We start from the raw sequence: 25,430 nt of genomic DNA, 5'->3' as shown, positions 1-25,430 counted from the left end.
TGTTCTGGAATGCCTAGCTTCAGGTGATCCTCCTGCCTCGGCCTCCCAAAGCAGGGGGACTATGCCCCCCAATATTTTCTGCTTTTAAATACCACAAAGCAAGTCATTAAAACAACTCCCAATCTGGAAGCTCTGAATATTTTAAAAAATTTCCAAATACCGCTTATATCAACCTCCAAATTGTTAGCAGAAATAGAAGCACTCTGGCTCTGGAGGCTGAGGCAGGAGGATGGCTTCAACCCAGGAGGCAGGGGCCACAGTGAGCTCTGATTTTGTCACTGCATTCCGACCTGAGTGACAAATGGAGACCCTGTCTCTTGAAAAAAAAAACTGTTTTAAGGGAGAAGCAATCCTATATACCATGGGTTAGGAAATTGGGGCCTTTGGGGCAAATCTGGCCCACCACGGATTTTTGTAAATAAAGTTTTATTGGCACACAGCCCTGCCCACTCATAGTGTACTGACTATGGCTGCTTTTACAATACAACAGCAGAGCTGAGTGGCTATGACAGCCCGTGGCCACAAGGCCTAAATATCTAGCTCTTTACAGAAAACATTGGTTGACCCCTGTATACCAGAAGTGGCTTCATACTAACTGTTTACAGTTTCCCTCAGGATGGACCCACAACGAAAGCGTGAAATGGCTCAACCAAGGGATGCAGCCAGGACAGATAAGGAAGGTAAACGTGGAGGGGTGTGGAGGATGCTCCCACCCACCGCCCACCTGCAGGAGGAGATAGACGGATGGGGCACAGAGCACACAGAGGGCCCGACTCACCTGTGGCCTGGCAGAAGAGGTGGAAGGTCCCCAGGACGTGCACGTGCTGTGCCTGGTCACTCAGGAAGGGTGGCAGCAAGGAGACGCTTGAGCTGCTGTCGGGCCCTGCACCCGAGGCTGGCCAGGGGGTCCAGGGAGAAGGCCTCCCATCCCCTGCATGGCCCAGACAGGACAGGGAGGAGGAGCCAGGAGGAGAGAGGGGCTTAGGAGATGAGGCTGTGAGACAGAGAGGACAGAAAAGAGAGGGCACTGAGGAAGAAGTCGCCAGGAGCACGTCTCAGGCCAGAGAGGGCACAACACAGCAGGAAACGGACAGAAAAGAGCAAGCCCAGCGGTCCCGCCTGGGCCATGCAGGGGCGGGAGGCTGCACCGCCTCTGCTAAGGAACGTCTTCCCCAAATCAAGGATAGAAGCTTCTCATTTATTTGGGTATTTTCCAAATGTATACAATTCAAAGTAGAAAAATAAAAACAAGGTAAATCTTATAAAACACAAATGTTTACACCAAAATGGTCAAATCCTATCATGCTGGAAGATGAGACTGTCCACACACGCACACAAACATCCAGAGTTTATTGCTCTTCGCCATGGAAAAAGTGTCTCTTCCTGATGGGTATTTACAAAGCAGGGAGATGGAGCATGAAATTAACCAGCGTTGAAATCGTACCACCCATTCACATCTTCAGGACAGTGCCAGGAACAGCGCCGTGCACTCGAGAGGGCCCAGTTGCCTTCCAGTGGTGAGCAGCGCAGGGAGTCTGGATGGAGAGTCTGCACAGGCAGTGGGTATGAAATTGAAGCAAGAAGAGAAAGGAGACATTCAGAGAACCAAAGGCGCCTTTGGGAAGGTTCCATCTGTCTCAATGGGAGGATCGGACCGACGGCTGTGGGCACCAGATTGTACTGCACTCCCCGTCTCAGCTCTGGGCCAGCCTGGCTCCACTCAGCTCACCTGGGTCACCTTGCCTTGCTCAAAACCCACCTCGCGGACATGGGAAGGTCCTCGTCTTTGAGAGAGTAAAAGTTAAAAAAAAAGAAAAATGAAGTACAGAAAGAAAATTTCTTCAAAAACGATGCTTCCCTCAAAAAATAAAGTTAAAACAAGAAAAAGGTGAGTGTGCTCCGAGGTGTGTTTATGTCTACATTTCTAAAAGCAGAAAGAATGCATTTAGCAAAAGGAAGTTTATCCCTGAGAATCTTAAGCAAAGTAAGCCATATTTTATCCCAAATATATAACAAAATATGGAAGATATACATCTTCTTCTAAATATTAAAACACCTGCTTATGTAATTTTAAAAAAATGACCTATGACATCAACATAATCAAAGCAAAATCCTAAAAAAATAATTAAGTGGAAGAAAAGGTTCGTGCCAATCTGGACAACAGGCGATAAGTTACCAATCTGATAAACTAAAACGTCATTTCCAATCTGGAATTAAATCATCTTTTAGTGGCTGCTAGGAGGAGGGGAAGCCGAAGGGATGCTCTTCTCAGCCAACAGAGGTCCAGCCACCTTTCCCCCACTACAGAAAGGGCTCAGGAACTCCGCGCCACCTGCAGGACTTCTTAAAGTGCTCCGGCTGACTGCGGACCACGAGACCGGGATGCAATGCTTGTCATTTTTCCAAAAGGACAAAGAGAAACCAAGTCACAGGCTCAACCCAAGAGAAAATAGACAGAGGACTAGGGTTGTCTGCACGACGCGGGCTAACCTACGCAGCACTGCACGAGACTTGGATACTGAACAGCAGAAACACAAAACTCTCCACGCCTGGACACATCACGGCCGAGGCGCCGGTGGGGACACACAGCCGGCCTCAGTCTCCATCTGCGTCTGAGTCGGCGAACTTCAGCTCACACTTGACGTCGAAGGGCTTGTCCCTGGCAGAGAGGTCGTCAATCCTCTGCGAGTCCTCCCTGTCCGTGGGGACTTTGCTGGTGATGGTGTCTTGCTCGGTCTCATAGCCAGTGTCCAGGGCCGGCTTGGGGTGGTCCCCATTCTGCTGGGAGAAGCTCGCTGGCTCCACCAATGTCTCCTTCAGGCTCTGCTCACGGTCACAAAAATCTGACTTGGGCTTTTTCTTCCCGAGCAGCAGGGCCGAGCGGAATTTCAAGCACTGTCCAGGCAGGTAGCCCTTATAGCAGTTGTAGACGAAGAGGCAGAGGAAGAGAACAAAAAAGAAGAGGAAGAGGGACATGAGGAGGCGGTTGTCGCTGGACTTAAGATACATGGTTTTCTCTGAGTGAAGCTGGGGGACCGTGTTGATGACGATCTTTGGTTCGCAGGATGTGCCGGTGGATGCAGGCTTGGGAGGAAGGGTGATGGCCCCAGAGGAGGTGGCCTGCACGGCTGGAGTCGGGGAAGAAGACCCTTGGGAGGATACCACCAACACTTTGGTGGCAATCCTGCTACCTTCTGTCTGAACAACTGGCAAGGTGGGGGCCACCACGGGCTTTGGAAGCACCTTCACTTCCAGGACATGCTTGGCAACCACTTGGAAGACCGTCTTGTTCTTAACCCTCTCCTCTGACAGGCACTGGTACACCCCACTGTCTCCTTCTGACAGGTTGAAGATAAGCAAGTTTTTTCTGCCCATAAGACCATACTTGGGGCTCTCGACCTTCAACACATCATTCTGGAACTTCCAAAACACCTGGGCCAGGTTGGACTTTTGGGAGCATTTCAGCTCTGCTGTGCCACCGTGCTTGAAAAAATGCTGCCGGTAACTTCCTTTACTTTTATCTGGAACATCAAAATAAATGTGCACAGTGTCAACAATCCCATTTGCTACTTAACAACTTCTTTAAAAAAATAGGTTAATACCCACAAGATGACGCAAGAGTTTCACCCACTGGAGCAACATGGAATCTTCCAGAACAACTAAGGAGATAAAGACATGCGTGACCAAAAAGCAAAGATGAGCCCTGGATGACAGACCAGGGGGGCAAAGAAATTGGAGGCAGCTCTGAGCAGCAGAAATCCCATTTCTCACCCCTGTGTCCCGGAAGAAAACGCGTCAGGCTGGGGAGGCTGAGCAGAGCCCATTCTGCACCTAGTGTCAGCACTCTGAATCAGACACAAGACGTTTCTGCTAGTGGCTACAAGGAAGGCTGGCCTTTCAGTGCATCTCAGCACTCTCCTCCTGCCTAAACTTTTCTTTTTTTCCTTTCTTTTTTTTTTCTTTTTGAGACAGTGTGTGGCTCTGTTGCCCAGGCTGCAGTGCAGTGGTGCAATGACAGCTCGCTGCGGCCCCAACCTCCCAGCTCAAGGGATCTTTCCACCTCAGGCTCCAGGTAGCTGGGACTTCAGGTGTGCACCTCCAGGCCTGGCTACTTTTTGTACTTGTTGTGGAGACGGGGTCTCACCATGCTGCCCAGGGTGGTCTTGAACTCCTGAGCTCAAGTGATCCTCCTGCTTCAGACTTCTAAAATGCTGGTATCACAGGCATGAGCCACTATGCCCAGCCAGCTTTTCTTTTCTTTTTAGAGTTTGAGTCTCGCTCTGTCACCCAGGCTGGAGTGCAGTGGTACAATAAGCTCACTACAGCCTTGAACCCCTGGGCTCGAGAAATCCTCCTACCTCAGCCTCCCTGGTAGCTGGGACTACAGGTGTCTACCACCATGCCCAGATGTCTAAATTTTTCTTAGTCAGATGACAGCTGTCTTGTCAGGGACAGGAGGACACAGAACCGAGGGTCAAGTGTGCGTTTAGCACCCTGGAAGGTGGCTTCTGGGGATGGGGCATCCTGGCCTGATTCCATCCCTCCCTCTGGGCATGGTGCTATTCCAGATATCCACAGGTGGGTAAATCCCAGATTGCAGCCCCAGGGGAATCACCACTCCAGCCCCTCCACTGCCTGAGGATTAACCACTCATGGGCTCCTTTCTCCCCATTTATAATAAGCTTAGGTTTTGTTTAACGAGCCCCAAGCAAAGCAGAAAGAAAACAGGACGGTTTTGGAAGACCGCTTTCCAGTACACAGATACACTCTAAATGGCTTCAAATACTCTTTTGGCAAGAAAAAAAGACAGAGAAGACCACGAGTCTGCTACAGGAACTTGACCTCTGCTCCAAGTGGAGAAAGAAAAACAAAACACACACAAATGCCACAGCACTGAAGCACCATGAAATGGTTACAGGACCTCGCCACTCCCGAAGGAAATGGGGTGTTGAGGAACCACTCACCCGGGCACACAGAGGCATCGCCGCTCATCTCCTGAATCAAACCCCTGCAAAGCAACCAGCACATGTTACTCACCTGCACACACGGGGGGCATCCACGGGCAGCGCGTCCCGCCCCGTACCTGCTGGGACTCTCGGTCTGGTGCAGAGCCACACAGGTCGCCGTGGGCGGGCTCCAGGCGCAGTAAGGGTCCCGCGCCAGCACACAGTCCTCGCAGGTGCTGTGCTTCCCGCAGAAGGCCAGTGGGGCCTGGACCACACCCGAGTTAGAGCCAGCATAGACGAACCTCCTGCCCTGTGCGTGTGAGACAGGAGAACTAGTGTCAGGCAAACGAGCATCCAGCAGCAGGGCCTCTGCTTCTGCACTAGTGTGTGGGAAGCGGCTAGAGCACACCTTCAGGGGACATTGCAGTAAGGAGGAGAGGTACTCAGAACCAGAGGAAAACAAGGCAGGTCTGTGACCTTCTGGCAGAATCCACGTGCTACGTCAGGGATCACTGGGCCTTGGGTCCAAATCCCTCTTCCCCGTGTGGGCACCCACTGCTCGGGTTCTGCCCGCCAGCGGGGCGCTTCTCTGCATGTGTTTCTCTTAGCTGGGAGCAGGCTGTTCAGTCCCCACATCCAGAACTCTCCATGCAGAGGGGGGTGCATGAGCCTGACTCCCGGCCATCCTCCTGGCCTCACCACAGCTGAGAGTCTGGACCCAGCAGGGGCCTAATGTAATAGGGATGCCGAACGGACGACTTGCGAAGGATGAGGACGCAATAAATAACGTAAAAGGAGGAATGATGCCTTTTGCTTTTCATGTGTCTACATGTAAACGGGAAGAACTCACAGATGGGAAATCAACCTCCAAGCTCCAGAGCAGCCACAGCCACGCCCACAGCAGAGGGCAGGTGAGACTCTCCCACCTTTTGGGACACTTGGCTCCCAGTGACACTGGCTTCAGGTCCATCCCATCAGCCCACCTGGCACCAGCAGTGTCCAGCACACAGGCAACCAGGACTGCCGACGGGTTTTTAACACAACTCAGCTGGAAGGAGGGTGCCATACGCTGCACCCGCCTGAAGCTCGGAGGCATGCAGCAGACCTGGAGGCTGGTGAACAGATGCCAAGTACCTGGCAGCTTATAATGAAAGGCTATTTCATTCTCTTTCCCTTTCAGAACTGAAGGACAACTCTCCACTAGCAGAGAGAAGCGTTGACCATATAAAAGGACCCAGGCTCCTTAAGCTTTGTGGATGCAGGAGAGGGAAGAGGATGGGAGACCTGGAGGGGCATTTGCAAATACACACCTGCCAAGGGTAGCTCTGTTCTTACCTGGCCAGACAGGGGCCCCTTCCTCTACCTGTTGCTCCCGGCTGAGGGAGGAGGGGCCTGACTGGACCTGGATCCCACAAGGTGGGTGGAGGTCCTGGCAGGAGCCAGGTCTAGGGAGGCAACCCCCTAAAGGCAAGCATGGATGCCCACCCACCCCTGCCAAGGGCTGCGTGGGAGTATTGCAGGCCAGAGCAGAGATTCTCAGCCACAGGTGGAGAGAGCTTTACAGACGAGACAAACCATCTTGAGGAGTTTCCATGCTGACGAGTCAGCTGTTACCACTATCACACAGATGCAGTCTGCACACCCCCCAAGCTCAGGGCACAAAAAGGTGTTTTCATGGAGTGGTACCCACCTCTCCACAACCTGTAAACCTGCATCAACAACTCAGTGACGTTCCAGCAACTTTAAAGAGAAAGTCCCATCTCCCCAGGTCTGCCTTCCTGCCTTCACCGGTTCAGATCCCAAAGCTCACAGAACGGCTTTGTGTCAAAGTCCGAAGGTCTGCTCATCCAAGGCAGATAGACAGAGGGGCCTGCCTAGGAGCCCAACCCCAGCCTGGCAACTCTCCGGTCACCCAAAATCGAAGCTACCGAGTGGGGAAGTCTCCCGGTCTGGCTGCCTGCATCACTTTACCTTCTTTGAAGACAGCAGCAGGGTCTGGACTGGCTCAAAGTCCTGGAAAAGCTGGGTCTCCTCGATGATGTGCACGGAGTGCTCGAGGCTGATGGCTTTGTGCAGAGCTCCCCGGTCTGCAGGGTCAAAGCTACAAGTCAGTGACACTGACCCAGACACAAAAACCGACGACAGCGACCACAGCAGCAAACTTCACACTCTTCACCCACAATTCACTCCCTCAACAAGATACAGAGAAAACAATGATTTTGCATTAGAAACAAAAAATGGAAAAGCCTGTGGCAAAATAAACAACTGGAAACTCAAGTGTTATGGGTTATTCCAGTTTTTTCCATGGAAACCAGACTGTTCCATGGTGGACCCCAACAATCCTCATCAACAGTCAACATTACATTTGAAGCTGGATGCCAAATGAGGGGGCTCCCACACTCCACAGGCCCTCAGGGTGTCATTGGTAAGGGCCCTAGGCAGGCAGTGAGGGCAGGGGGCATGTGAGGTCAGCTGGGAGGCTCCCAGGGCCCCTGTCCCTGTTCCAGACAGAGTTCACGTGCCAGGGCACATTTCAAACCTGGCTCCTCGGCCAGGAAGCAGGGACATGGTCTTCTGTCAGCAGTTAGGAGATGCCAGGCTGACGCCTCCTCCCAGGCTGGCTCACACCTGCGCCCTGCACAGGCACTGCCCCAGCTCCTCAGCGGCCAGGACTCCTCTGTAGCAGCTCAGCCCAGACGCAGGCCAGGACTTGCATTTTTATTTTTAAGAAGTACCCCTAGTTGCCTGGTGGTCCCAGATCTGAAAGACACCTGGTGTGGTGACTTCTCAGAAACCTTTTCACGTTCCCACAAACCTCCCGGGTCACCTCGAGGGAGGCAGTGGATCCACTCACAAAAGAAAATTGGATTTCCCGGTTTTCCTACCAAAGGACACAGATGTGCCGGAACCCACCAGTGCTGACAAACATGACGTCATAGACAGTCCCATCCAGAGCCTGGGTCCGGTCCACCACGATCTGGGTGTAGTTCACATCTTTCTTGATTAACCTGGGCCTGTTGTCTATTGGGGTTACAGAGTCGTCCATCAGAGGGTGGTCTTTGACGAACTGCAGCGTCTTGTCTGGCAAATTCAAGGAGCTGGTGTAGTTGGCTGCCCGCGCCTCGCTGTCGATGCACTGCAGGGAGAAAATCCCCCGCTGTTAATGTGCTCATGTTCCCAACACCCAGCGCGCACTTCCACACACGCAGCCAACGCAGGAGGGCTGCAAAACCCGGAAACCACGCAATGCATTCCTTGAAATGAGGGTCGCAGTGAATCACTTCACTATGCGGAAAGGTGGCCTCTCCCTAGCCTGAAGAGGACACAGTTATAAAACCCATCTGCGAAAGAGGATTGCACTTCACGATACATACTCAGGGAAGGAATTTTTATCTATTTGTAAGTGAAAAACACTTATTGAGCTTTTGAAATTGAAAAACAGAACACTGATTTGCAGCTTTCTCAGGAAAACAATGCTAAACACTGCTAAAAACAGGCCAATTTTAAACAGTGTAAGAGTCTGAGGGTTTTTTTCCTAGCTCCCTGATGTGTGTAAACCAAAATTTGTGGCCACAAGTGAACACATTTTACCAAACTATGGACAGAAGGAACCATGGTGGTGTCAGGGACAGACGCCCTTGGGAGGGAGCTGGTGCTAGCCGCAGTGAGCTCTCAGGGCTAGGACACCACAGGTAGGCCACAGCCCCACCGAGGACCATACACATGCCTCACACACCCATTTCACCACGTGAGGGAGGGAACTGGACTGGAAATTCCCAATTTCTACACAAAGTTCACTATATTTAGGAGGAAAAAACGTGACTCCTGTTGACTAGTGGACAGTGCAGAGGCCTCAGCCCAGAAAATTATTTCTCTGTAAGAAACTGAAAATGAAATTGACCTTTTTCTTATGCAATGTTAATTTTGCAAAACAGCTGCCCCAGCGTCACAGCCTTCTTGTTTGTGCAATAGTGTAGCAATGGCTGTTATGTAACATGCAAAGGGAAGAAGGATCAACTGTGTTCATTGGCCCTCCCAGTCCTAACACAGAGAGCCCTGCAATGGCCAGGTACCCAGCCCATGGGCAGGCCCCAGTGCTTGCACTGCGCTCCACGCTCTGGGCCTTGAAAATAAACTGAAAAATAAACTGTTAAAAAGGAAAAGCACGGCCCGCCCCCAATGCCCCCGCTCACCGATCCAGGCCGCGGCTTGGGTACCGGGCCATTGTAGCGCACCCACTTGGTGTGGGACTGCTCCACCGTGGCACTCTGCATGTACTTCCCGTGGGAGAAGACCTCCTCGGCCGTGGACAGGTTGTAGGCACACACTGCCGACAGCCCCACGTTGTTCCTGGGGAGGGGAAAGAGGTGATGGGACTGCCTGGCAGGCATGGGGGGAACAAGGAGGGTGCCTCCGCCCAGGGCACTTACAGCTGTGGGCTGAAGAGCGCGTAGAACACAGGCCCCTTCAGGCCTGGGGACCTGAGCACGAAGACGTCTCGCAGCACATTGAAGATCAAGCTGCTGTCCGGCTGGGAGCAGATGAGTCGGGCCTTCAGGAAGGAGGTCCACTTCTTCTGCAAGGTCCTCAGGCCACCCTGGTCCCCCTGAAACCCAACAACAAGTATATGGTGGGCCGAGGGCGGATCCCCTGTGAGCAGGCACTAAGGTCAGAGGTGCACCCCTCCATGGCCCAGCACAGCGCAGCTGTGTCTGAGTAAAACAAAGCTCAGGCAACAGGGGACAGAGGCTGCAGACAATTATGTGTGTGGCCTGCAGTGCCACATCCAAGTTCCAGCTTGGATCCCAAACGCTCCAGGGTTAACACACAAAACAAAACGGACAAAAACCCACTCAGTGAAAGCTCATTCAATCGTCCATGCCTGCACGTGCCCAGCACTCAGTCCTATAACCGCAGAGATGCTTCCGTGCTCAACACTTCCAACTGCCAAGGCCCCTGGCCCTGTGTGACTCCTGACACACGACCCATCAATGAACATGCTCTGGGTGGGGTAGGTGGTGGCAGCCTCCTTCCATGGGGCAGCCACAGCCCTGCAGCCTGTCTTGGGCAAATGTGTAAACCTTCCTCCCCTTGAAGGAAAAGATCCTTCACTTCCTTTCTACCCAAAGTATCTGCTAAAGTGCTTTGAACCTACTAGGTTCTTTATAAATGCTTTTCAGCAACCTGATGACCAAGACACAATTATAAACTATGCATGACTGTGTGTGGTCTGGTGAGAAATACTGAAACCATAAAATCCGAGTGCAGAAAAATATGAAATAGAAGCAGACTTACTTATTGTGAACACAGGGAAAATGTTCCCTCTTCATCTCTGCTGTGTGATTACAGGAGGCCAAATTCTCTTTTTTATAAAAGGACTTCATTTTGCTCCTTGATGTTTTGGCAAAGAATCATTTCTAGCACATTTTTCATCATGGGTCTCATTTGGCTTTCAGGTCATGGTGAGTAGGCGAAGGGTTCATGTGTGCCTGGGTGGTAGGCAGGAGCTATGGGGGCCAAGCGCAAACTACCCCAGTCCAGGGGTTCAAACAATTGTGGAGAAAAAAAATACGAAGGGATTGGAGGGGATGACAGCTGGGCACCTATGACTTGCAGAGATTTGTGGGGGGTGGGGCTGGCTGCACTGTGCCTCACTGGATGTGTTCACTGATCCTGCTGCAAACCCTCAATGCTGGATAAGTCAAGGTCAAGGCAGGTCTGACCCTTGGCTTCCCAATGGCAGGAGACAGCTCGAGCCCCTTGGCCAGTGCTGCTCTGAGAACATTCTGAGCACTCACCGCACACACCTGCAAAGAGCCCTGGCCCTGCAGCACCCTCCCCACCTCAAGGAACGCTGGCCGGCCCCCCACACTCACACTTTTGGTAGGATGGTTTCCTGGTCTGCAAGACAGGAGCATAGCAGCTATGGCTGGGGGACAGGCGGAGGATCTGGTCAGTGAGCCCTGGCTAGAGAAGGCCTGGGCAGAGGCAGAGCACCAGGTGGATACTCAGGTGAGCATATCACCCACCTTCTTCTTTACGTGAGGGGTTGTTAAGGGAACGGCGTCAAAAGCACCCACTTTGTGCGCCATAGGCATGAAAGGAACCCCTGCCCCCTGACGTCCTGATGGTCATCACTGTATGAGGAAGAGCCATGCAGGAACCATCTAACAATTTCCACGAGGGATGAACAGCTACCTGCTCCGAGCTGAGCCCCTAGCCAGGGACACGGCAGCTGGCTCTCATGGTTTGCCATGGCTCCTCTGAGGCCTGGCAATCCGCCTCCCAGAAACTGCCACTGAGCAGCCTTGAGATCTCCTACAGTCAAGCCCACAGGCCGTTCTCCTGTGCTGACCACTGTGCCTTCAGTGTGTCACTTTAAAGACACCCTCCCTCCCCCAGGATGTACCTAAAGCTTTGTGTTTTGGCGGACTTCTTGGTTCTCTCTTCCTAATCTTAAGCTGTCAGTTAATGTTTCAATCTCAGGTAGATTAAGAGCCAAATGGTGACATTCCGACAGACTCTGGTGAATATATTCCACAAAGCCTTGCTTTTTATACACTGGGGAGGCTTGAGGGGGGTGCATCAAAAAACAGAACCTCCTGAGAACAGGAGGCTGATGGGTCGCACATGGGGGCCAGCATTCCTCCTGTCCCCACGACCCCCAGAAATAAGGCCTGTTGAGAGGCACATCTGAGGCCCCAGGGAATAAAGTGCTAGGGGAAGTGACATTTCAGACGAAGGTCGGAGCACTCACCATCCAGGCACACTACTGTCACGGCAGGGGCCAGGCAAAGACGGACTGCCTGGCACTCACCTTGCACACTCTTGCTATCCGTGGGATCTGCAGCCTGAACACAAACTCGTACTCCACAGACACCTCCGTGAAGAAGAAGTAGACCCTGTCATCCTCGCCGTTGGGGCTGTCTGGGCTTTTTCGGATCACGTCAGCAAACACGAAGTTAGGCTCTGCAGAGAGAGGTCAGTGATTATCCCGGAACACAGAGCTGGGGGACTGCCTGCACCCACGAGGTCACCAGGCCAGCCTGCACTGCCTTCGGGGGCCTGAGGGCTTCCCTGCAAGGATATCTGGAGTGCACACATGCCATAACCCAAGCAGAAATTCCAGGGTCCAGGGATGATGACAGCACAGAGCCCAGATGGTGCCCTACCTCCACCTCCCTGGCCTCAGAGAGATGCCCTCAATAGTGGCTCTGGGGAGCGCATCCTACCCAGGTTCACCCGAAGAAGTGAGGCTGGGCCTTCTGATTACAAGGCAGGGAAGCAGATGGTATCAGTATCAGAGACCTACGTAAGGTATGCATTTGCAGGTTTAAATAACACATGCTTCAAATAAACAAACTCTAACCACAAGATCCTGCCCCGCCCCAAGGAATAGCCAGCTGTCCCTGAATCTTGGGTCTTGGGATCTGCCCTGAGGTAAACAGGTTCAAAACCCAGGGCTCTGCAGGCTGGCACCCACAAGAAAAGACCCCATGAACAGCCACCAGCTTCTTCCTACACATTGAAGATGGAAATCAGATACGTGCTGCTGGCAGCAACAAGGCACCCAGAGCCATCCAGCTGGGTGCTAGAGGCTGGCCTGCAGGCACACACCAGTGTTCACTTTAATTTCACTCTGGTAATTACACCATGTCCCCATCCGATTAGTCTGAGTTTGCCATTTACTATCAGATTCTCACTTTTATGAGAGTCCCAAATCCATTTATCGGGGGTTAGCGGGGAGCCGTCTTAAGACAGTACACTGTTAGCAGAGAAAACAGCAAACAAGGCACCGTGGGACTCTGGCCATTGCTGAGCAATTCGGGAAGCGTCCACCCCACCCCTGCAAACGGCGGCTGACACAAGCTTGGGGGCCCTCAGGGCTCAGAGACAGCAAAAGGAGAGATCAATGGGGGCATGTTCACGAGGAGACCACACCTCCCGCTAAGGTGCACTGCTCCTCCTTACCGTTCAGCCAAGGGATTGCATATTCCGTTCTCAGGGGACTAGAGGAAGAATTTCGGGCGATGATGGGTTCACTTCCCAAAAAATTATACGACGTCCCCGAATAAAGTTCTCCATCTGCAGGGGTCCAGGAGAAAAGAGGAAAAGGGAACCAACCTCTCAGGCTATGGCACCAACACTGGGACAGACATTCCACACAGTGGTTCCCTTTATAAACCAATTAAGCCCCCACCCCCACCCTGGGGGAGGGGAAAGACAGTCTCCTCAACTTTTGGGGTGCCCTGTGTCTTCTAGTTCTTTCTTTTTCGAGATGAGGTTTCTTGTTTAGATACAGGGTCCCACTCTGTTGCCCAGGCTGGAGTGCAGTGGTGCTATCTTGGCTCACTGCAACCTCCGCCTCCCAGGTCAAGTCATTCTCATGCCTCAGCCTCCCGAACAGCTGGCACTACAGGGACAGGTCACCATGCCCAGCTAATTTTTGTATTTTTTGGTAGAGACAGGGTTTCATCCTGTTGGCCGGCTGGTCTCAAACTCCTGACCTCCAGTGATCCAGGTGTGAGCCACAGTGCCTGGCTTGAGGTGAATTCTTGCTGTTTCCCAGACTTGTCTCAAACTGCTATCCTCCCGCCTAAGCCTCCCAAGTAGCTAGGACCACAGGCATGCTCTCACTTTGTTGAGGATAATTTTATGCTCCATGTTCAGCTGCATTTTAAGAGTCGTGGGGCAATAAGTAAATGCAAGCAACGCCCGCATCCAGGAAAATGTTGGCAGATGCAACAGTGGGTACACATGAGGCTATGGCCACTTGCTCAGCGGTGCGAGACCACAGACAGCATGTGCCTTGGTCAAAACCTCCCTCCCAAACAGGAGCATCTGCTCACCTTGCTAGCATTATCCAAATGACATGAGCCAGCGATGGATACAAAGTGACATTTACCGTGGTAGCTATTATCTTCACGAACAATGAATTCAAAAGTTAAAGGGTCTAAGCAGATATGTGTGTCTTTTGTAAGGATAGCTCGTATTTAAACAAAGCCAAGGAAGACAGGACTTCACAGAAGATCCAAATATCCTGTTTGGTAATTAACATGACACTGTAATCTTCGGGTGAAGGAACTGTAGGGGCAGGACTCACCAACTATGACGGATGTGTAGCTGTGTGCTGGGTCAAAGGGACATCTTCCTTTGCCATCTTCATTTCTCCCCAGAAACTTAAAGGATGTTAAGCTCTACAATTGAATAAAAAGAGAGTACCTCATCAAATGGCTGAATTTCTGTGGTAATAATGTGTCTTTGTACCATTTAGTTTTACAAATTTGCTATTCTCGGAAGACCAACAGGGCCGCAGGTGGGTGTGGCGCCACGGGAGTCCCGCCCACCAGAGCCAGGCCATGTGTTGCTCAGCTTGGGTCTGGACATCAGCACCTCAGTGCCCTTGCTCTGATGCCCTGGCCAAGCTTCCCAAGATCTCAGACCCTCAGTTTACTCATCTGCAAAATGGAAATGGCAACGCTGATGGCTCTAGGGCTGGAAAGCCGCCAGGACGAACCGAATACAGAACTTGCTCAGTATGTGAGCGGAAGCCCTTGTGCAGAATTTTAACATCAATAAAGACTGCATTCTAAGCAGCTAGATGACCCAATAAGTAGGAAACAGAAAAACATAAACAGGCAGAATCCCTACCGCGCTCTACTCACCAAAATATATTCCAGATGAATCGGCAATCTGATTACTAAAAACAGAACAGCACTGCACTAAAATGAAGCACGGGCTGGCACTGCCATCTGGGGGTCATCTCTTTACTTGGCCAGAGCGCCCACAGCCACACGAGGAAAAAATGCACAGAGCCATTCACAGAGAGAATTGGAAAGTTCCACACAAGGAAATAACACGGCAAGGTTAAATACATAACAAACTGAGGAAAATGCCTACAGAATGGCAGATGAGGTATCTCTATCCCTGAATAGGTGAAAAGCGTGGACAAATGAGTGAGAAACAGTATCCAGCGGAAAAACAGGCAAAACCCAGCAAGTGGCAGAAGAAACCCATCTCGGCCGCACAGACGAGAGAGGAGGGCTGAGGCTGCTGGGAACCAGAGAGCACACAGAACACGTGTGGGGATGCCGCTTGGCAGCCAACAGCCTGGGGAGGCTGAAGAAAACTGTCATGGCCCACCGCAGGGTGAGGACACCCAGCACCTCGGCCGCAAGAGGCTGGCTGGAAATGCACTCTCAGAAGCAGAGCAGGAAAGCTCAGGCCATGTGAAATGCCGTAGCTGACACCCCTGAAAGGCTGGTTAAAACAGCACACGGCTCTTCACCTGTCAGGTTACGGAATGTGAACTCCATTCGACGTGACCGTTTATCATACCTTAAAAGGAGGTTTAAGGCTGTTGGGGAAATCTGAACAGGGACTGGAGACCGGATGATGCTGGTGAATTATTGAACATTTTCTTAGAAATAATGACAAAACTGGAGTTATATAGGAAAATGTCACTATTCTTATGAGACGCCTGTGAAGGCATTTGGGAGTCATGGGTCAAAGTTCAGCAAGCACACATATGTGCACACACGGACACACACGTGGACACAGACATGCACAGGCAGACACGGGCACACACACGCTCCCAACTGTGCCATCTAGGTTGCCAGTGTACACAAGTGATACGACTTTTATGCAGGTGCAAAAATTTTTATTAAAAATTAGGAAAAATTATAGCTCTAAATTTAAACCAAACACACTATCCTCTAACCTCAGCAACTAACCTAGCTACAGAATGTAAGTTTAAATGACAGAACTTTAAGCTTCTGATTAAATTGAGGTTAGCCAGAAAAATCCTTTGATATGCAAAATGTTCCTAGTCCAACTGCATTTTTTCACACAAAAAGAAATACAAATGACTGTCTTTGAGGACTGAGGGTCTTACCATCCCCAAAGCACCTCCCACCCCATCAGCTTTCACTGCCAACATCTGTGGTACAGGCACCTGGATACACCCCTGCTATGAATCTCACCTGGTATTTGTGTGCAAACACCAGGCTTCCTCAGCAAAATGAGGCCATATGCTGTCTTGTCATTTATCTCTGACTTCAGATTGGAAAATATTTTAATTCTTATTAATTTAGGGTGCTAGCAAATGATGCTTTTCACTGTGGCATATTTCACATTTATCGGGACTCATTAAAATCCAGGGACACACAGTCAAAAGCGTGCTTCATTTTCCATGTTCACATGACTTTTTAAAAATGCTCCTTCCTCCTCTCTTTCTGACGGTCATCACGTTGCTCATCTGATTATCTGGATAGAAAGGACCCTCACACAGGGGGAGGTGCCGGACACCAGGCTGGGCAGTCAAGGATGGGACACGGTGAGGGAATGAGGCCGGACCTGCTTCTCAAGGAGCTCAGCACACTCCACCCCCGAACCCAGGAGTGGTTGAGTGAGCAAGCTGCACACCACAGCCCACCCGAAGGGTGGATCTCAGAGCCAGAGCACAGATGCACCAACCAAGAACACACAAGCCAGGAGCAAGTCCTGACTTTCCCACCTGACCCAGATGCCCAGTGCTGTGCCAGGCTGTCTGTCCTTTCCAGCACGCTCCTCCTGTCTTTTCCCCCTGACCCAGATGCCCACAGCGGCCGGGCTGTCTGTCCTTTCCAGAATGCTCCCTGCCATGGCACACTCTGCACTAGCACCAAGGGCTCCCAGCACCTTGAGCCTCGCCCCAGGCCTCGCCCTTGGCCATGGACACCGACATTTAGAGGAACCAAGTAGGCTGTGTGCCCCTGACAGCAGTCATGCAAGGCTTTCAGAGGGGCCACAAGCTGCCCCTATTTTCTGCAGCTGGCCCAGAGAAAATCCTATTGCTTTTTTAGGGTAGAGACAACTTTATGTCTGCCTTGAGCCCCCTTCTACTTTCACTGCTGACCAGGCTGGCGTGAGCACAAGGAGGTACCCAACAGTCTTACCAGGTAGTCACAGGCCGGCTGGAATGCGTTGGTCCCACACACGTAAAGGGAAGTGGCGCTGAGCGGCTGCAGCACCCGGATATAGTTGAGGCACTCTGTCTGCAGGGAAGAGAAATGCACCATTAGCAACTTTCCAGCCCAAATGCCCTCCACTATTCTAACTGCTGACGCCGTGTATCTCAGGGGCACAGACCCACGTTCACCAACACCAGCTCACACGTGGCCTCGGACCAACGAGGTATGTTTGCATTCTCGGCCTTGTCTTGTCATCTAGACCCTCTGCAGCTCCTCTTCACACACTGGCCTGTTCTCGTGCAGTGGGAGGGTCACTGGCCCCAATCCCTCCCCTGGGCAAACCTAAAGCTGAAGTTGGCCTGAGAAATTGTATCTCTGCAATGTCCATAGGCTGTTCAGGTTTCAGTCCCTAATTGACACTCAGCAAAGATGTGGTGACTAAAAAAAAACTCAATGAATGCTTACCTCAACTCTTACTGGGACACCCACTGTTGAAAGCAATACATTTTACTCTTGCTAAGTACATCGACTATTTGTTTCGTTGCCAGACCTGGGGACGTGTCCACGCTACAGAATTCCCTCTTTGTTCCTGGAGACCTCACCCTGCCTCCCACTTGCACAGAACTGGAAACAGCAATTCTAGGTCTACCCAACCCAGGGCTCCAGTCCAGCCCCCAGGGAGAGGCTGCACTAGGAGAGCCTGGAGCATGGCTTGGCATCAGAAAGGCCCAAGCAGGAAAACAAAGAAACCATTTCAGAACCCACTCTTTTCAGGCTGAAAGTACTCAGATTACATGTGCTATAGTCTGAAATGATCCCAGATTAGGAGAGTTCTCTTTTTGTTTGAACTGTTTTTAAACAGGTTGGAAGTAATTCACTATTCACCCCAACCCACCTGCACACCCCCAGAAACTGGAGCTATACTGCACTGCCTGCTTTTCCTCTCATTTCCTAAACTACCTTTGGATTTGAAGACAAAGACGTCAGTGCAAGTGTTTAGCATCTGTGGGGGGAAATCCCCGCAAGTGCTGAGGCAACGTTCTGAAGCCTCAGCCTGTTCCTGTATGAATACTGAATTAGAAAAGAATTAAAAAGATAAGCACATAGTTATTCCTATATATGATCATATATAATCATTTAGTTATTCACATAAAATCATAAAGATATATATATAGCCGGGCGCGGTGGCTCACGCCTGTAATCTCAGCACTTTGGGAGGCCGAGGCGGGTGGATCACGAGGTCAAGAGATCGAGACCATCTGGTCAACATGGTGAAACCCCGTCTCTACTAAAAATACAAAAAATTAGCTGGGCATGGTGGCACGTGCCTGTAATCCCAGCTACTCAGGAGGCTGAGGCAGGAGAATTGCCTGAACCCAGGAGGCGGAGGTTGCGGTGAGCCGAGATCACCCCATTGCACTCCAGCCTGGGTAACAAGAGTGAAACTCCGTCTCAAAAAAAAAATATATATATATATAACCTTTTAATTTTACTAATGATTATCAGGTAATGAAGCATGGAACGCAGGTGACATTGTGAACAAAGTGATCCTAAGGCAAGATGCTCTAAGCCCTCTGTCACGCCCACGTAAGGGCTGCCGGAGGGCACCTGGGCTGTGCAGCAGCACCAGTACTGGGAAAGTACCCACTGTTTAGCCAGCTAGGGAAGGAGACATCCAAAGGCTGAGATATGTCCTTCCTAGGGGAGTTGGGAGAAAATTCCGCTTCTCCAAGCTCTTGTGGTAGACCTGACGGCTGTCAGGGAGGCCCACAGACATTTGGGGGCTTAACTGCCTCTATGTGATGCTGCACTACAATGGTCACGTTCCATGTCCACTTTCATGTTCCGCTTCTGCACCTGGATCCTCTTTTCCTTAGAAGATAAGAATTCGTAATAGTAACATAAATCTTAATGTCCTTAATATTTTTGACAGTATGTGAAAAGCACTGATGCTTAGGTTTTCTCCTCGCCTCAGCTACTTCAAAGTCCTGGGCCCCTATCTCCAAGGCACGTGATTTACTTGACCCTATCACTGACCACCAATGCTTCGCCCTACCTGCCCTGCCCCCTGCTTCGTACTTAATAAAAGTCAGAGTGTCCGGGCCCTCGGGGCCACTGCCGGACTCCGCGCTTTGGCTGGCAGTGGATGCCTGGGCCCAAGCTCTGTTTTCTCTTTCTCAGTGTCTTGTGTCTTTTATTTCCACAGTTTCTCGTCTCCACACCTGTAGAGAGGGGCTCAGGGGACCCTGTAGGGCTGGACCCTACAAGCATGTCATTAGGAAAGTTTAGCAAAGGCTTCTTGGGTTTTCTTTCTTTTTTTTTTTTTTTTTGCTCTTAACTCAGCTTGTTTTGCCCACCACCGAGGAAGACTACCCAATGCCAGGTAGGGACACGATGGCTCAGAGGGTGACAAGGGTAACCTAGACCTGCAGACAGGAATAAGCACTCCACCCAGGGCTCCCTGAATGAGCACCACACTGAGGAACCTGAGGGACCAAAGCGACAGATGTGTGCCAAGAATCCAAAAGTTGCAGTGATAGAGAAAGGAAGCAGAGAAAGTCTAGGCAGACAGGGGCAGGTCCCTGGCAAAAACCCCACCTTTGAGCCAAAAAGCCTGAAACCTGTAGCCCAGAGTGAGAACTTCTGTTTTTCTGTTCTCTCATGACTGGTTTTTTTCTCTCATTTCTGAATAATGCCTTTTTACAATCAAATGTTGTCTTTTCCATAAAAACCTACAGCAGCCCACCCTGTCCCCCATCCTGTGCCTAAAAGACCCCAGACTCAGTTGGTAGAGAAGAGAAGGGGCTGGACTGGAGAGAGGTGACTTGACTTCAGAGGGACGGATGGACTTTGGAGAAATGGCTTAACTTTGGAGAAGAGCTGGCCATGAACAGCCAGACTTCAGGGAAGATTATTTGCCTGTCCTATTCCCTCTCCAGCCCCCCTCTCCGATGAGAGCCACTTCTGTCACTAAACAAAATTCTCTGACTCCACCATCCTTCAAGTGTCCATGAGACTTCATTCTTCTTGGAAGCCAGACAAGAGCTCAGGACCCACTGAACGTGGGTACCCAAAAAAGGCTGTCCTACTGGCCCTTTGCCCTTACTGGCAGAGGGCGTCTGCCCCATGCAATGAGGCAAGGGGCCTACTGAGCTTATAACACACCATTGTCCACAGAGAGCAGAGATGAGAGAGCATTGTAACATGCCCTCTGGGGCTGGGGGGGCCACAGGCACCCCAAACTGGGTACCGCCACAGGGCCCACAGAAAGCCTGCTCCTGCTGGCACCCAAAACAGCCAGCCAGCCAGCCACCCAGATCTTTCACTTGTTCCCTCACGTGCTCCCACCTGCAAGAGGTTGAATGCAGCAGGCCAATTAAATGGGGCACCTCTGTCGCAAGTCCAGTGAAGGGGTTGAGAAAAACTGCATGCCTAGCACTCCTCCAAGCCTAAGGCCTCTGCGTGCAGGGAAGCAGAACCAACCCTGAATTTCTATACCATTCACAGTGGGCTTCAGAAGTCGTACTCTGTAGTCAAAATTTTGGGCCATTTGAATACATTCAATTCATATAAACTTTAAAAAAATATCTACCAAAGGCTGACTATGCTTGGCACCTGCTCTGAGAAACCCAGCCCTGATACTCAGGAATAGACGAATGAGCTCCAAGACGCATCACAACAATGTAACCAAGCCCAGCAGAATGAACAGAACCTGGAGAAAATGCCTGGCCTGCACTGCAGGAGTCCTGGCATTCAGTAGATTAAAACCACCATGAAATACTTGCATGGCATTTTTTTGTAGCTTGCAAAAGAAATTACCTGTTTTGATTTCCCCTTTTCTGCGCATTTTGCTTTTTTGTCTTCTGAGACCTTCCAATGTACCTGTTGGGAAAGAGTCCATTTCAGCGCATATTCTTTTAAAGAGATACTAGCATAAAAATGCTTTAAAAAACATATTTGAGTTTAGAGCCTAGAGGGTTCTCCTGAGATGATCAACTCTCAGACTGCAAGGGAAGTTGAGAGAGCTGGGGAACAGCCTGGGGCCTTCATGAACATCCTCACTGTGATCCTTATCCTGAAACAAGTGGAATCTGGAAGACCGGCTCCCAAATTTCCATCATACACCACAAAACAGCAGCAAAAATCAAACTAGTGAAAGTGGAGAAAATTATATTATTTGTCAAATACCTAAACCGTAAGTATTTTCATACATCAAAGTGGGCTTTTTCACACCCATTCAAAGTGACTCTACAGGCCAGGCAAGGTGGCTCACACCTGTGATCCCAATACTTTGGGAGGCTGAAACAGGCGGATCACCTGAGGTCAGGAGTTTGAGAGCAGCCTGGCCAACATGGTGAAACCCTGTCTTTACTAAAAACACAAAAATTAGCTTGGCATGGAGACACATGCCTGTAATCCCAGCTACTTGGGAGGCTGAGGCAGAAGAATTGCTTGAACCCAGGAGACAGGTTGCAGTGAGCCGAGACCCTCCAGTCTGGGCAACAGAGCAAGACTCTGCCAAAGAAAAAAAAAAGTAACTCTACAGTCTAGGGTTTTTTTTTTTTTTTTTTAAAGCCTCAATATTCACTGTATCAGTGAAAAGAAAGAATTACGCTTCCTTAAACTTGCATGTTGGCAGCAGGAGGAAGTGATGAAGTAACACCACCAGCTCAGCTCAGACACTGTCTTAGTTAAGATCCACGTTCCTACCACCTCTTTTTTCAAACCAGGGACGATTCATAATCAGAAACTGTCAGGGGGTGGGAACCTTAGCCCCTTACCTTCCAAAGCCCCCACAGGATAGAAAGCAACAGAAGACAAAAGGGAAAGAACACAGGCTTCTATACCTATCCCTGACTTACCTTCCTCAAAATGCCCCATCTCTCTCCATAATGCTCCATAACTCATACAAAAGAAACCAGTAACAATACATTGTTCTCCACCCAGAGGCTTGTAGTGGGTGTCAGGGCTCAGAGGTTAGGAAGCACACAGGGCTTCTAGGAGGGAGAGTGTGAGGAGGGGAGCCCCACTGTAGGTGTCTAACTAACTCAGTGCTGCCTGCACAGCACCCAGGCAGCAGACACAGTACCAAGGGAATGTCTTTTCATGGAAATGGAAGTCCTGATCAGGACACACAAAAGCAGAACAGAGTGTCATTTAAAATAGCAACTTCCTTCAGCATTTAAAGTACAGATGATTTCATCAACTTGCATTAAGGGACAAGGGAACGTGCACTTCAACAGGCCCTTGATTACGATTTTCACGGATGCTTGGCTGGGGTGCCTTTATTTTTTAAGTTTAAGAGGTCCCCAAGCCTCTCCCCCACCCCGAGGGACCACCATGGTGTCATTCACAGAGCAATGGCTGGCTCTCACTGACTACCCGTGGGGCCAGCACAAACACACTGTCCACAATTCCCACACGACTGAGAGCGAGCCTGCGTGGTCAGAAAGGCGCTCGGAGGGGGTGAATTTAACAGACACGCCAAGAGTAAGAGCAGAGTAGGGTGAGACCACCACAACCTTCTGCTCAGAGTGCGTCACAGTGCTAAATACTTTGTTTTTGTGTTTTGAGACAAAGTCTCGCGCTCTTGCCCAGGCTGGACTGCAGTGGCATGATCTCGGCTCACTGCAGCCTTGACCTCCTGGGCTCAAGTGATCCTGCTGCTGCCTCAGACTCCCAAGCGCCTCAGACCCCCAAGACCTAAGCCATCACACCTGGCTATTTTTTGTGGTTTTTGTAGAGACAGGGTTTCGCCATGTTGTCCAGGCCGGTCTCGAACTCCTAAGCTCAAGCAATCCACCTACTATGGCCTCCTAGTGTTGGAAATACATGCGTGAGCCACTGCACCCAGCTGAATACTTTTTTTTCAGAGCATAATGCTCAGAAGCCCATTTATGTGTCAAACCAAAATTGAGAAATAAGCTAGACCCTGGAGATGAAAACAAAAAGAGATCTGGGCGGAAAATGTCCAACATGAACCTGGAACAGATTCCATAGAGAAAGGAAACTACCCCACACCGCGAGGTCTCAGGAGCCAACCCACACAGGCTGCCGCTGGCCGTGGACGTGACAATTTGAGCATGCGGCACGGATTTCACTGTGATGGGTCAAAGCACAGCAAATATGTTTAAATCCATGAGTTCATTGTGACACTAAAAATCAATTTAAAAAACTCACTCTTGCCCTTTAGAGGGGAAACTGACTCGTTAACTCATTATTCTGAAAACCGGTAAACAAAGGCAAAGATTCCAAGCATCGATTCTGCATTTCCCAAAGGAACTGTGACCTCTACGGACCAAAAGAGCCGGTAATGGGCATTTCCTCTTGTATACGATTTCCAGCTAACAAGTGGAAAAAGAGGGGTAGAATCAGAACATTGCGTTTAGCAATCTTTGATGAGAAGAGTATCTAGGCTTCAATGGTGAAAGGCCACTGAGGTTCAGGAGGAGTAACACCTGCCTCCATGGACAAGCCCGCCCCTCACGGTCCCAAGTGTGGTGAGCCTGGACCTGATGGATGGGGATGTGAAGACAGAGACGCATGCTAAAGACACCGTGAATGGAGCTGGGTGTGGTGCACGGGCTTACAGTCCCAGCTACTCAGGAGGCTGAGACAGGAGGATTGCTTGAGCCCAGGAGCTTGAGGCTGCAGTGAGCTACAATCAAATTTTAAATTTGATTTGATTTTTAAAAATGTTTAAAGACACTGTGGTGACTCGAAAGCAATGTGAAGGCTGGGACACAGGATGGGCTGCGCAGAGTGGCTTTCTCAGGAAGGAAACCGAGGCTGGCTCCTAGAAGGGGAGGCTGAACGGACAGGTGACCAGCTGCAATGGACGGGAACAGCCTGGTTGCAACCCGAATCAGACTAAGCGTTTGATCTGAACAAGCTAAACAAACATCATCTACGAAAGGGTCAGTGAAATCTGTGAATGTATGACGACGTAAATTTTGGAGACGCGATTTCTGGTTATCTGCAGGACAAGCAGCCCTTTCTAGTAAGAGATACCCAGATGAAGAATGTGGTATCGGGTCTGCCTCAATGCCCCAGGAAGTGGCGGGCACTGTGGGCAGGACCAAACACCTGGCCTTGCACAAGCTGCAGTGGGTACAGGGCTCATGGCACAGCTGTCTCTGCTCACAGGTATGTTTGAGATTTTTTTCCATAATAAAAAGTTCAAAAACAAAAAATGAAAAGAGAGTGGTCCCCGGGTGAGCTGCTGGTGGACACCCAAAGATGGCGCTGCACGGTGGCAGCTACAGGACGGAAGCTCCAGGTGAGTCAGCCCTCAGCCATGCAGTGGGGCCAAGAGAGGCTCCCCACTCAAGCCGGGCTGTGTGGACACACAGGGGAGCCCAGGACGTACCTCGTGCTGCTTCTCAGAGACATTGAGTGAGTTCACAGCGAAGATCGCCTCCCGGGCGCCTATGTACAAGGTGTCCTGGTCCTCGCTCAGCAGCAAGGCTGAATAGTTGTAGATGTCCGGCTCGTGAAACTGCAAGAGATGCACCTCTGTGGGATGCAAGGGCAGGGTCAGAGTGGGAGGAAGAGAAGAGCAACGGAAGCATTTTTAAGCCTGGGCACATCCTGGGTCCCTGTCTCAGTGACAATGAGCACATCTGGGTGCAGTCATATCTCAAGGGCCGTGCGTTGCTGCAATAGGTATTGCTGCAATGGAGTTCGGCCTCAGTCAATGGCAGCCCCACAACGTGGCCAGCAAGTGTGAACACGGGACCCACTCACCGCCCTAAAGCTCGAGCCGGGAGCTGGTGTGCTCACTTTGAGGCTATGAGTCAGACGTCCCTTCTTGCTCCCTCGGATCCCACAGGGTCCCAAACCCTGTTCTGCCAGATGCTTCCTGTGACAGCTCCCACCCTCTGCCCACCGGGCTCTGGTCTGCATGCCTTTAGTCATCCACAGATTAGGTGTACAGAGAATATAATGATTTAGGATTTTCTCATTCAGGAAAAGAATGTTTTACTTCAAAATCTTTACAAAACTGATTTTGGAGAATATATCCATCAACATGCAATTCTTAGTGACCACCACCACAAACTTACAGACCAGAGAAACAAGTGACATCTCTCTGCTTATTAGGTTACTGTATCGACAGCTACTTAGGAATATGAAGACTTGAGCAATAACTGCTTAAGAAGAATATAAATGTATCAGCATTACATTTTTAGGACCTGTTTCTTCTTTTCAACTGTCCTGGCATCAACTTGAGCGTGATGACCTTGGTTTTTACATATTACCAAGAGTCTGCCTTATTTAAGAGTGAGGTGGTCCAGGTGTGGTGTTGGGTGCCTGTAACCCCAGCACTTTGGGAGGCCAAGGTGGGAGGATTTCTTGAGTCCAGGAGATCGAGGCTGCAGTAAGCTATGATTGTCCCACTGCACGCTAGCCTGGGCATTAGAGCCAGATCCTGACTTCAAGAAAACACAAAGAGAGTCAGGTGTTCACGCTTTCTGTTCTAAGTTTTCAGTGTGAAATGGAGATGTGCCCAGGCAGCAGGTTTTCTCCTGGCACA

The 25,430-nt window shown here is 50.6% G+C and overlaps 1 protein-coding gene across 11 annotated transcripts in view; it reads right to left on the bottom strand.

Moving 5' to 3' along the window:
• SEMA4D (semaphorin 4D) overlaps positions 1-25,430 on the bottom strand; it is a 127,045-nt gene that overhangs the window by 13,043 nt on the left and 88,572 nt on the right. For 9 of the 11 annotated variants that reach the window (XM_017528457.2, XM_017528458.2, XM_037738446.1 and 6 more), the window contains 13 exons: positions 24,267-24,412; positions 20,717-20,779; positions 16,883-16,981; positions 14,050-14,143; positions 12,918-13,031; positions 11,764-11,915; positions 9,377-9,552; positions 9,140-9,296; positions 7,860-8,082; positions 6,918-7,033; positions 5,084-5,256; positions 4,965-5,008; positions 1,178-3,521 (listed from right to left, as the gene is read on the bottom strand). In XM_017528457.2, the coding sequence (XP_017383946.1) occupies positions 2,596-3,521; positions 4,965-5,008; positions 5,084-5,256; positions 6,918-7,033; positions 7,860-8,082; positions 9,140-9,296; positions 9,377-9,552; positions 11,764-11,915; positions 12,918-13,031; positions 14,050-14,143; positions 16,883-16,981; positions 20,717-20,779; positions 24,267-24,412 (2,483 nt within the window). In that variant the 3' untranslated portion in view covers positions 1,178-2,595. Of the gene's footprint in view, positions 1-778; positions 995-1,177; positions 3,522-4,964; positions 5,009-5,083; positions 5,257-6,917; positions 7,034-7,859; positions 8,083-9,139; positions 9,297-9,376; positions 9,553-11,763; positions 11,916-12,917; positions 13,032-14,049; positions 14,144-16,882; positions 16,982-20,716; positions 20,780-24,266; positions 24,413-25,430 lie in introns of those variants that run through there. The other 2 variants (XM_017528468.2, XM_017528467.2) reach the window with 2 other exon arrangements.

This window comes from Cebus imitator, unplaced genomic scaffold (assembly GCF_001604975.1).
Source record: "Cebus imitator isolate Cc_AM_T3 unplaced genomic scaffold, Cebus_imitator-1.0 Scaffold53, whole genome shotgun sequence".
Lineage (NCBI taxonomy): Eukaryota > Metazoa > Chordata > Mammalia > Primates > Cebidae > Cebus > Cebus imitator.
Note: the sequence above shows the minus strand (reverse complement) of the source record. Positions and strands in the feature narration are given on the sequence as shown.